Genomic DNA, 12,107 nt, shown 5'->3' with positions numbered 1-12,107 from the left:
AAACAAAAGCTTTTGTTTTTAAATAGGCCCTGGAGCAGATAAGAGAAAGGAAAAATGGGAAGTTTTAGTTTAGAGCTGCAGAAAACCAGTACGATTTTTTAACTAGTATGATTTGTATATTTATTTGACGTTCACATATACAAAAAAAAAATCCTGTCACATCGCACAAATGTTAAACTATTTTTGCTGAATTAAAATGTGACTGAAAAGTGACAGAGAAAAGTGGCCAACTATTGAGGGGTTAAAAAATACTCTTCGATGTTCATGAAGTTGGCTGAAAAATGGTATACTTACTTCTCTGATTCAAAATCTCCCTGCTCCTCAAATTTTACAGTGTGCCTTATTAATCTCCACTGCTTAATGTCTGGTGTTGGATTCCAGAAGACCTCTGAATTATCAGTCTTTTTGTCATTAATAAAAACTTCACTGTCCTGTATTTAAAGAAATTAAAAATTAATGTAAAGAACTATCATTATTTAAATTAGGATTATTTAGTATAGTAATATAATAATTTTTTCCTGTACTTAATCCCACAGTTAAACACATTTCTAAAACAAATACAACTAGCACTTTTCTAAAAGCTCCAAATGTCTTGTCATTTCATAAAACCATTAAATAAGTACTTCTAGTCATTTAAAACTTTTGGTTGAACACACACAAAAAAAAGTTCATGAGATTTCACAAGTTTTACTTAATAAACAAATTTCCAACAATTACTTCAAAACCTCAACAACGATTTCTGAATTGTCACAGAGGAGCACAGTATTTGCTAACAGCTACAATGAGATGCTGCTATCTACGTACTCAACACAAACCTCAAAGAACCTTTCTTAGCATTAAAAATTTGAGTACAATCTTAGAAATTTCATTTTTTTAAAAAAGATGGTTTTATCTTTTTTTCCAAATGATTTTTAGATAGAAGTAAAATTTTGAAATTACAGAGCATATGCGGCCTCTTGGTTGAATCTCCAGATCCAGTTTCACTCTCTCATCACATTTCTCATCACTTTCTGATTATAATGCAGAAAACAGCATACACTCAGTGTTCACAGTGACAGTGCATCTAGGCAGTACCATGATATACCCTTTTCATTTAAGCTCCTCTTTTTTTTTTTTTTTTTTAAATTTTTTTAATGTTTATTTATTTTTGAGACAGAGAGAGACAAAGCATGAATGGGGGAGGGTCAGAGAGAGGGAGACACAGAATCTGAAACAGGCTCCAGGCTCTGAGCTGGCAGCACAGAGCCCGACGTGGGGCTCGAACTCACGGACCGCGAGATCATGACCTGTGCCGAAGTCGGACGCTTAACCGACTGAGCCACCCAGGCGCCCCTCATTTAAGCTCCTCTTAACAAAATTAGGTAAGTGCGAATTTAGGTCAGCAGAGAAATAAATAAAAGCTGTTGCTTCCAAATACCACTATACCCTTTCCATGTCCCTGAAAAGGAACTGTAACTCTAATTGGAAATGCCTGTTTCTTCTAGGTGAGGGGCAGGACACTGCTCCGAGAAGCAGCCCTGGAGCCAGAGTGCACGGGCTGGAATTCTTGCTCCATCACTTTGAGCAAACTGTTTAAACTCTCTGCGCCTCAGTGTCCTCCTCTGTAATACGGAAACAGTATTACCCACTTCATACAGTTCTTCGGTATCAAATGAGTCAATGAGAGTAACATTTTTAAACAATGCAGTATATTCTAAATGATAAGTGTTAGCTATTTTGATTGAATTAAACTTTTGGAAAGGTAAAGTATTATTACAAGACACTAAATATTGTTGATAACAGATCAATGCCAAAATATTTGTTAAGCTGAAGCTTATAGTGAATAGTGATGTTTTTAGCAATGGAATAAGTGAACTTTTAAAATGTGATTTTTAATTTTTTTCACAGAATAAAATTCTTTTTGTTAAAGCTAAAATAGAAAAATACTTACCCAATGGCCTTCCAAAGTAGCTAGGACTTCTTTTCCCAATTTAAGTTTCCCTGATATTTGATTAACACAGTCACTACTACCTAGAAATGGCTTTTAAAAGAGAAAATGTTACAGAAAGAGTTTACTTTTATCTTATATTTACATATAATGTAGACAAAAACAAACGAAAGAAGTAAGTATATAGTTACAGTGCTACTAAAGCATGAAGGGTGAAATGCTGACTCAAATTTTAGTCAGAAACGTTCAATGAAATCGGAATTTGTTGCTGTGGAAAAAATCGGTAAAAATAAACAGACTGTGTGAAGTCCAAATAAACATGTTGAGAAAGATCACAAATGATAACTCATGCTCTCTGCTCTCTCCTGACTCAACTGAGCTGTCAATACTACGGTATGTTGAAGCAATAACAATTCAGTAGACTTAAGGGACTCAACTCATCTGTTAGAAGTAATAATACCCCTGCCTTCAAAACTAAACAGTAAAACAATACTTAACCAAAAATCCTCCAAAATTAAATTATAAGGAAAACACTTTGAGTTACTATATTGCCTTACTAATGTCGCTCATCTGTGACAAAATTTTGATGTTCCAATCTAACCCTTAAAAGTATCATAAATTACTTAAAACATCTTTAGTCATGATTTTCAAATAACACTATCACCATACAAAAAAAAAAATTTGCTAAGATTAAAAAAAAAAACAACAAAGGGCACTGCACCAAATAATACTTAAAAGAGATACTTTTTATTAGAACAAAGTTGCTGATCGGCTAGATAGCAACATAGGAGAAATTTAACAAATATTAAACAGTTCATAGAAATATTCTTTGAATATAATATATTGTCCTAAACCAATAGCAGCCATGGTGAAAAGGTCTTAAATTTCCCTTTCACTCAGAGGCAGAGAGAATTTTCCAAAGATGGCCATCTTCCCACTGAGAAGTGGGGTCCATATCTCTTCCCCTTGAAGTTTTTTTTTTTTTTTTTTTTTAATTTATTTATTTTGAGAGAGAAAGTGCAAGTGGGGGAGGGTCAGGGACAGAGAATCCCATGCAGGCACTGTACTGTCAGCGCAGAGCCTGACATGGGGCTCAAACTCATGAAGCATGAGATCATGACCTGAGCCGAAGTTGGATGCTTAACCAACTGAGCCACCCAGGTGCCCCTTCCCCTTGAATCTGAGTGAGCTTATAACTCTTCAACTAATAGAAAATGGTGGAAGTGATGTAATTTGACTTCTGAGACCAGGTCATGGATGGCAATACAGCTTCCACCCTGGTCACAACAACACTTGCACTTGGAACCCTGAGCCACCAAGTAAGAAGTCTGACTACCTTGAAGCCACTATGCTGTAAGGAAGCCAAGCCAAATGGAAAGGCCACATATACTAGGTGCTCAGATCAGTAGTCCCAGTCTTTTAGACTTCCCAGTCCAGGCACCAGACATGGAAGTGACTGAGCCTTCAGATTATTGGCCCCAGTTGCTGAGTCACTCACAACCTGCAAGGCTTCCCAACTAAGGCCCCAAACATGATGTGGCAGAGATAAGCCATCCGCAATATGCTCTGTCCAAATTATAGAACCCCTATGGATCAGAACAAGGTTGTTTTTAAGGCTGTGAGTTTTGGAGTAAATTGTTAGGCATACAATTCTTAGTGTACACAACTATAGCTCAAGCTGATACATGCTTTGTGGTATTTTGTAATGTTTTAATTTACTGAGAAATTTCTATCCATTTACTCTATATATCTCATTTGTTATATTATACCAACAGTTTTATTAATTAAAATTAAAACAAAAAAAATGATGGTTTTGTGTGGATTTGGATCTGCCAAGGCTGTCTTTTGATGAATTCTGTGTTCTTATATTTATTTTTTAATAAGGAACTAAACTGTGCTCTTTGTTCAATATTTATAGCACAGATCTTCTTTAATTGGGTGATACCTTCTCTCCCTACTAACCTTTAGTTTGAATTCAAGTATTGCACTGTATCCAGTTTTTTGACACGTAATATTGACTATTCCACCAAGCTCCAGTGTCATTGTGCCATAAAGAATTCCTAAAGAAAAAAAACAATTTCGACAAAAGGTTGGAGAGAGAGCAACACTGGCTAGTAACCAGCAGAACTTTATAATCTAATCTTCTTCTAGGAAAAACCAATAATTCAAGAGCATTCTGTCCCACCCAATAACAATCAGTAACATACACATAAAGTTGTTTCTGTAGGACTTAAATAGAGGATACAATTATTTGCAGATTTCATTCCATTTGTAGATGGAACTATTTCAGAATTCACATTCTTACTGAAATATATTAGCAATCCCCAAATAAATACTCACAGCACTTTTGTAATCATTCATGGACATGCACAGAGTGGTGAAAAATTTGAGTTGTCCAATGTGCAAACTGCCAGCTGAGGTTGAACAAGGTAACACTGCCTTCTGGTTTCACCTCTCATTTGGTAAACAAGTGCCTTTTTTGCAGTATATTTAAGTGCCACATTTTTCACATTTTGGTGCTTTTTCTTGGGGATTTTGTTGTTTAAAAATGACCCCCAAATGGAGTGCTAATGTACTGTATAGCATTTCTAAGTACAGAAGGCTATAATGTATCTTGTTAAAGCTTGACTCAGGCATGAGTTATAGTGCTGTTGGCTGTCAGTTCAATGTTAATGAATCAATAATATATAATAAGGCGTCTTTGAATAGAAACAAGGTTAGGTATTGATTGATTGATGAAAATGTGTCAAGAGGCTCACAGGAACCTAACCTTGCATTTCTCCTAGGATCAATAGTTTAGTATTCTTTAAAACAGTGTTTGTGATGACGTTATGGAACATAGCTATTACAAATAACAAGAATCAACTGTATAAATAAGACAAACATATAAAAAATTCCCTCAAAAATAGGTTCTGTGGTGAAAAGTTGAGAAAATTCATTTAACTCTGTTAAACTATGTGTGTTCTTGTATGAAACTGTTAAGGCTGCCTTTAATATGCAAATGTACAATGTTAATTTCCAAGAGGGGACCAGACTATGCAATGTTTCTCATACTTATTTGGCTATGGAACTCCTTTTGTAAAGCAGTTTGTGAGATTAATGATTTGGGGAACGCATCTTAGAAAATACACAAGGGTAGAAAGCAATCATTATTTCCTATGCTCATTCACAAAGGGGTTATTATAATCTCCTTTTTCATGCCAAAAAAAAAAAAAAGCCACTGGCATTGGGTATCTATATAAAATATCATTTTGTTTATTCTAAATGATATAAAATTTAAAAATATATTTCTTCTCAATTCCGTTCATAATTTCAGATATTTCACTTCATGTCTATTTTAAGAATCACACATGAAGCTCTAAGAGTTATCCAGCCTGAGGCCACAAGGTGGCCACTCCTGTACTTCACACAAAGTAGGTCCATGTTACAGTCGATAGGAGTCAACAAGCCTAGAGTTTGGTCTCAACGTTCTTACTAAGTAGCTGATTTGGCCTTAGGTAAGATTCTTAAAACTCTCGGTTTTTGTTTCTGTGAAATGAGGCCACATTAAATAATTTCCATGTTTACATGAATCAGTCCCTAAAAGAGGATAAGTACCCAAAAAAGTTATTTTTAAAAAATGGGCTGGGAAGGAGTATACAGATAATGACCAAGCTGATGCCCTATAGTGTAGTAGTGCAGGTCACAGAGATCTTGACTCTGCAACATCCTAGCTATGTGATCTCTGGCAAATTAACTTCTGTGTGCCTCATTTTCCACATCCATAAAACAGAGACAATATTATCTACTTTATAGGGCTGCCTTAATGATTAAATGAGTTGATAAATGTAAATGCACAGAATGGCTGGGTACCTGGCCTGTTGTAAATGATAGTTTAGTATCTTTATTTTAACTTTAACTATCTTTAATAATGGGGGGAAAGTATAATACATTAGTTTTTAAGAAATTGCCAAATGAGAATAAGAAACATTTTTAAAGTATTTAGTACACTGAGAATCAGGAAATTAAAATTTTAATAGGGGGTGGTAGTACAAGAAAATGAAAATCACTTTTGAAGATTTTGAAACAATGGGCAGTTTTATCAATTTTAAAACCTGCACATTAGGCAAATGAAATTCGATTATTATAAATCAGCCTCTTCCAACTAGGTATGTTTTATAAAAAGTCTGATGTAGGTGAATTAATTCACCACAGAAATATTCAGCAGATGATAGCAATAATCTTCAGTACCTATAAACCAAGGACACTTTCAAATGAAAGGCTGACTCCATCAATCAAAAAACACAACAGATTACAGCCATATACATTTACTTAAACAGGTTTAAGGAATATCTAACTCAAGTATGGGAAATACTTACCTTTACAATGAGCATACGGCATTGTCATGACATAATCTTCGCCTCTATTCAAGAAAGTTAATCGTGCTTCTCCTTCTAATATTGCGGATAATGAATTTCCTAAATTAAATATTATTTATTAAATTTAACAAAATCAATGCAACCAATTCAAAATAAAATATATTTAGGACACCCTTCATAGATCTACAGTGGAATGTCTTAAAAACGTCTCAATCTCAATGTGCCCAAATATATATTTGTTATCTTATGTCCAAAACATACATGACCCATATTCCTGGTCTTATAAAATGAGCGCGTTAAAAAGGTACAGTTATGTGCTTATTATGTTATTTTATATGAGGCTCTTAAAAATCTTAGAAGTGTGGGACGTGCAATAAAACATTGCTTTATGGTATGGCTTAATGTATCTAATGTTTGAATAAAAACATTATTATTTATCTGCAAGTTACATAGTTAAGTCCCAAGCTTTAAGTACTAAAACGGACACAATACTACTATAGATAATTTAGAAAAAGAAAACATAAGCACAAACCATCAAAGTGCAATTGATGATAGAATTTCATGGTATTTTCTTCTAGCTTTTCTCCCAAGTGTATTTTTCTTTATTGAGGTACAATTTACATACAATAAATGACCCACTTTAAGTGTGTATTTCGATACTCTTGACAACTGTATACAGTCACGTAACCATCACCATCACAATCAAGATATGGAACTTTGCATCAGCCCCATAGAGTTCCCCCTTCCTCCAGCCTCAGGAAAACACTGGTCTGTTTTTTATCACTGTAGTTTTACCTATTCTAGAATTTGTGTAGATGGAATCATAAAATAGTTTACAGTCTCTGACTTCTTTTACTTAGCAAAATGTTTCCCAGATTCATCCATGCTGTCGTAACAACATTTCATACCATTTTAACAACATTTATTTAAATTCTTTTTAATTTCCTCACCAATGCTTTTTAGTTTTTCAGTGTACAAGTCTTATACATCTTTTATTTTTTTCCTAAATATTTTATTTTCACATACTATTATAATTAATGAGTTGTTTTTTAAATTTCATTCTGCAAGTGCTCATTCTGAGTATACAGAAATACAACTGACTTTTTATTTTGGCCTTGTATCCAGCAACCTTACTAAACTCATTTATTAGTTCTAGTAGTGCTTGGTATACTCTTGAGAATTTTCTATATAGATTAGGTATGCATATGGTTTTTAACTTCCTCCTTTCTAATCTGTATGCTTTTTCTTTAACTTGCCTACTGCATTGGCTACAACCTCTAATAACAATTTTATAAAGAAGTAGTGAGAGTCAACATCTTTGCCTTGTTCCTGATCTTAAGTAAAAATTATTTAATTTTCACCTTAAGAGTATGAAGCTGGCTATTATTTTTCATAGATACCTTTAATCTAGTCCTAGTTTGTTAAGAGATTTTATTATGAGTGGGTGTTGAAATTTGTCGAATGCTTTTTCTGCATTTATTAAAATATAGTTTTCTTTTATTCTATTAACATGAACTACACCAATTTTCAATGATATACCAACCTGTGCCTTTAAGATAAATCCCACTTGATAAACTGATCATGGTATGTATCATTTTAATATATCCTTTTATGTGTATACTACTCTTCATAAATACGGATTTGTTACTAATTTGGTAAGGATTTTTGCATGTACTATATATTCATGAGAGATAATAATATGTACTTTTCCTATAATATCTGGTTTTGGGATTAGGGTATGTAAGCCTCATAAAATGAGCTGAGAAACATTTCCTCTTATTTTCTATAAACAGTTGTATAGAATTGGTTTTTTGTTTTGTTTTGTTTTTGGTATTATTTCTTTGGTATATATTTTGGTATTATATATATTAAATTTTTTTTAATGATTTTTAATTTTTTTCTTCCAAAAATTTTTTTAACGTTTATATATTTTTGAGACACAGGGTGCCAGTGGGGAAGGGGAAGAGAGAGAAGGAGACACAGAATCTGAAGCAGGCTCCAGGCTTCAAGCTGTCAGCACAGAGTCTGATGCAGGACTCGAACCCATGAACCATGAGATCATGACCTGAGCCGAAGTTTGACGCTTAACTGACTGAGCCACCTAGGTGCCCCATGATGTTTATTTTTGAGACAGAGAGAGACAAAGACAGAGCATGAGCAGGCGAGGGGCAGAGAAAGATGGAGACACAGAATCCGAAGCAGGCTCCAGACTCAGAGCTGGCAGCACAGAGCCCGACGTGGGGCTCAAATTCATGAGCCGTGAGATCATATCTGAGCCGAATTCGGACGTTCAACTGACTGAGCCACCCAGGTGCCGTGGTATAATTGCTTCTTTAAATGTTTAGAAGAACTGAAAACATCTGGAACTGGAATATATCTCTGAAGGAAGACTTTAAATTACTAATTCAATTTCTTTCCCTGATTTAAGACTATTAAAATTTTATGCCTTTTTTGGGTCAGTTTGGTAATTTTTATTTTTCAAGGGATTGGCCCAATTCATCTAAGCTGTTCTAAGGAACATTATTGTTCATAATGTTTCCTTATCATTTTTTCAGTATCTGTAGGATCAGTAGTGATTCTGCTCATTTATTCCTGATTTGTACCTTTTTTTTGATCAGTCTACAATCAACTCTTAATAATTTCTGATTTTCTGTACTGTTTGTCTACATTCTACACTGACGTCTGCTCTTCATTATTTCCTTTCTTCTACTTAGTTTGAACTTAATTAGCTCTTTTTCTAATTTCATAGGGTAAGAAGTTAGATCACTGATTTAGATCTTTCTTCTTTTCTAACTTAAAGTTATAAATTCCCCTCTCAACACCACTTTTGCCGCATCTCACCAATTTTGGTATGTTGCATTTTTATTATCATTTAGTTTAAAATATCTTTTAATTTCTCTTGCAATTTCTTCTTTGGTCCATGGATTGTAGAAGTGTGTTGTTGAATTACTAAATATTTGGAGCTTAACTTGGTATCTTATTATTCGTTTCTAATTCTATTTCCTTGAGGGGCGCCTGGGTGGCGTCCAACTTTGGCTCAGGTCATGATCTCACAGCTCGTGAGTTAGAGCCCCATGTCGGGCTCTGTGCTGACAGCTCGGAACCTGGATGGAGCCCGCTTCGGATTCTGTGTCTCCCTTTCTCTCTGCCCCTAACCCACTCGCATTCCGTCTCCATCTCTCTCAAAAATAAACATTAAAAAAAAATTAATTCTATTTCCTTGAGGTTGCAAAACATACTCTGTATGAATTCTTTTAAAATTTATGGAGAGTTATTTTGTCATCAAATATCATCATTACCAGTGAAAATACCATATATATACTTAAAAATAATGTGTATTCTGTCATTGTCTGTTGTAATATTTTAGAAATATCAATTAGGGTAAGGTGGTTGATAGTGTTCTTCAGGTCTTACATGTCTTTGCTTATATTTTATCTAACTGTCTCATCATTTGCTGAGGAGAGAGTGTTAGTGTACAACCATGGTTCTAGAATTGCCTATTTGTCCCCTTAATTCTATTTTTGCTTCATGTATTTTGAAGTTCTGTAGTTAGGCATACATTTATTATTATGGTGATGTATTAAACCTTTTATCTTTATGAAATGTTCTTACTCTGTTAATACTTTGTCTTAAAATGTATTAATATAGCCACTCAACTGTACTTAATGCTTGCATAACACACCTTTTAAATTTTTCATTAACTACAAAACGTCAAGAAAGAAACAGAAACTACATGTTAAGAGGAATACACTCTATCCAGATGTCTTTAAGTTTAGCTTCATTTAGACTAAAAAAAAAAATGAATTCCTAGACCAATATAAACTTTTCTACACAAACAATTCAAAAACCAAATGGAAGAAGGAAGTTATCAAAAAAGTGCCCCTACAAGGCCTGAATTTTGTAAATTCTTTCAAAATATAAAGTAACAGATAGCTCTGATATACACAAATCATAATGTAACAGAAAAAAACAAGGCTAACTGCTGAAGTAATCCCAGAAAGTGAGCGATGCACTTGGTACTCATAAAAATTTCTCAAGCGCAGAACACATGCTCATAAAAGTCATTTATGTTATAATCAGAGGAGGGGCATGGAGGGACGGGAGGTAAGCGGGGAGAGAACAACCTAAATATAGAAGAAAAAAAATCATCTTCTAAAACAAGCAAAATGTAAAACTAGGCAAAAAACCAAAATCAAGACCCCAAACATCAAAACACATAAAGGATACCTTAAAGAAAAATAAAGGCATATACCATATTCTTTTATCAAAAACTATTGTTAGATTTCCCTGTTATAGACCCATCTATGGTTCTCCACTCTATCAGGTAACCAGACCCTTAGTTTCTGTTGACATATTTTCCCAATCTTAGAATAATTATTTTTTTCTCTCAGATTTAAAATTCTTCATTTAATTCATTGATTTTTCTCCATTTAAAAATTAATTTTAAAAAACAAAAGCAATTAAGGTTAAATACGTTCTACTAGTATATAGCTTTAGCCATTTGCTTGTTTGAATTGTCATAGTTTTTAGATTAAGGTTTCCTACAGTAACCATATTTCACTATTTTCCCTTATACTAATGAAAGTTTTTATTAGTATGTTGTTTGGCCCAAGATTAATTATCATTACTGACTGACCCTGGACCAAGTATTCTAACTGTACTTGTATTCTTTCCCTCTTTATTCAAAGACTAAATAGAATGACCAACCCCTCAGATACAATGAGATAGAACAAAAACCTTCAGTGGGACTAAAAGCAAAAAAGTACATTATGCACTAAAATGGCTAAGAGTGGTCATTCTGTCTTTTGATAAATGGTGCTTGTGATGAATTTACACATATGTGATGAATACTTATACAAAATGAGTCCTATTTATGAATCATACTTATGAATGGGCAAAGAAAAACACTACAAAGGAAAGGCCATTATCCAAGTAAAGATGATACTTAAAATGACATATAAATTCCTTTCTGAAAACAACCCAAGACATTGTCTATAGAAAAGCTCACCAGGAAATACTACCTTCCAGAAAAAAGGGCAGACTGAGACAAGGGGAAACTCACCATAGAACTTGGACTTAGCCAGGATACTACCACTAAGGCAAAATCCATCCTTTCGGTTACTAACATAAAAGGCAGATATTGGTGGATGATGAGACACCTATTGAACACAGAAAAAAACATAAAATACAGCAACATAAGCATATTATTGTACTATTGTCAAAGTTCAAGTCTTAACTGTATACTCTAATAATTAGTATGAAGAAATGTTTGGTAAGTGGTAAAATTAAACATTGATTATAGTAACCAGCCTCCAAGATATCTCCCAAGGAAACCACCTTCTGGTATTCACACATTAGATAGGCTCCTCTTACAGTGTACCAAACCAAGTTTGTATAAAAGTGATAGTATGTCACTTCTGAAATTAAGCTATAATGCACCATCCATTTTGGTCTCTCTCTCTCTCAGATCATTAGCTCTGAGCAGCCAGCTTCCATGTTGTGAACAACTCTACAGAGAAGCCCATATGGAGGGGAACTGAGTGCTCTCGTCAAAAACCACGTGATGAGCTTGGAAGTGATATCTTTCAGCCCAGCTAAGTCTTTAGATGACTGCAAAGCTGGCTGACATCTTGACTGCACACTCATGAGAGACCCTGAGCCAGAACCACCCAGCTAAGCAGCTCTCAGATTGCTAAACCTCACTGTAGGAGCTAATAAATGTTTGTTTCGAGCTATTAAATTTTGGAAGCCATTTATTTATACAGCAATGGATAACTAATACAGTGGCTATTTTTGTATAGGTTACTTAATAGGCTGTAGGA

The 12,107-nt window shown here is 34.2% G+C and overlaps 1 protein-coding gene across 13 annotated transcripts in view; it reads right to left on the bottom strand.

The window, feature by feature from the left end:
- Nucleotides 1-12,107, bottom strand: part of OSBPL8 (oxysterol binding protein like 8) — a 153,113-nt gene that overhangs the window by 13,229 nt on the left and 127,777 nt on the right. For all 13 annotated transcript variants that reach the window (XM_019455158.2, XM_019455159.2, XM_019455163.2 and 10 more), the window contains 5 exons: nt 11,348-11,444; nt 6,286-6,384; nt 3,890-3,987; nt 1,931-2,020; nt 295-431 (listed from right to left, as the gene is read on the bottom strand). In XM_019455158.2, coding sequence (XP_019310703.1) covers nt 295-431; nt 1,931-2,020; nt 3,890-3,987; nt 6,286-6,384; nt 11,348-11,444 — 521 coding nt within the window. The remainder of the gene's footprint in view (nt 1-294; nt 432-1,930; nt 2,021-3,889; nt 3,988-6,285; nt 6,385-11,347; nt 11,445-12,107) is intronic.

This window comes from Panthera pardus, unplaced genomic scaffold (assembly GCF_024362965.1).
Source record: "Panthera pardus isolate Hobbes unplaced genomic scaffold, ASM2436296v1 HiC_scaffold_6, whole genome shotgun sequence".
NCBI classification, from domain to species: domain Eukaryota; kingdom Metazoa; phylum Chordata; class Mammalia; order Carnivora; family Felidae; genus Panthera; species Panthera pardus.
Note: the sequence above shows the minus strand (reverse complement) of the source record. Positions and strands in the feature narration are given on the sequence as shown.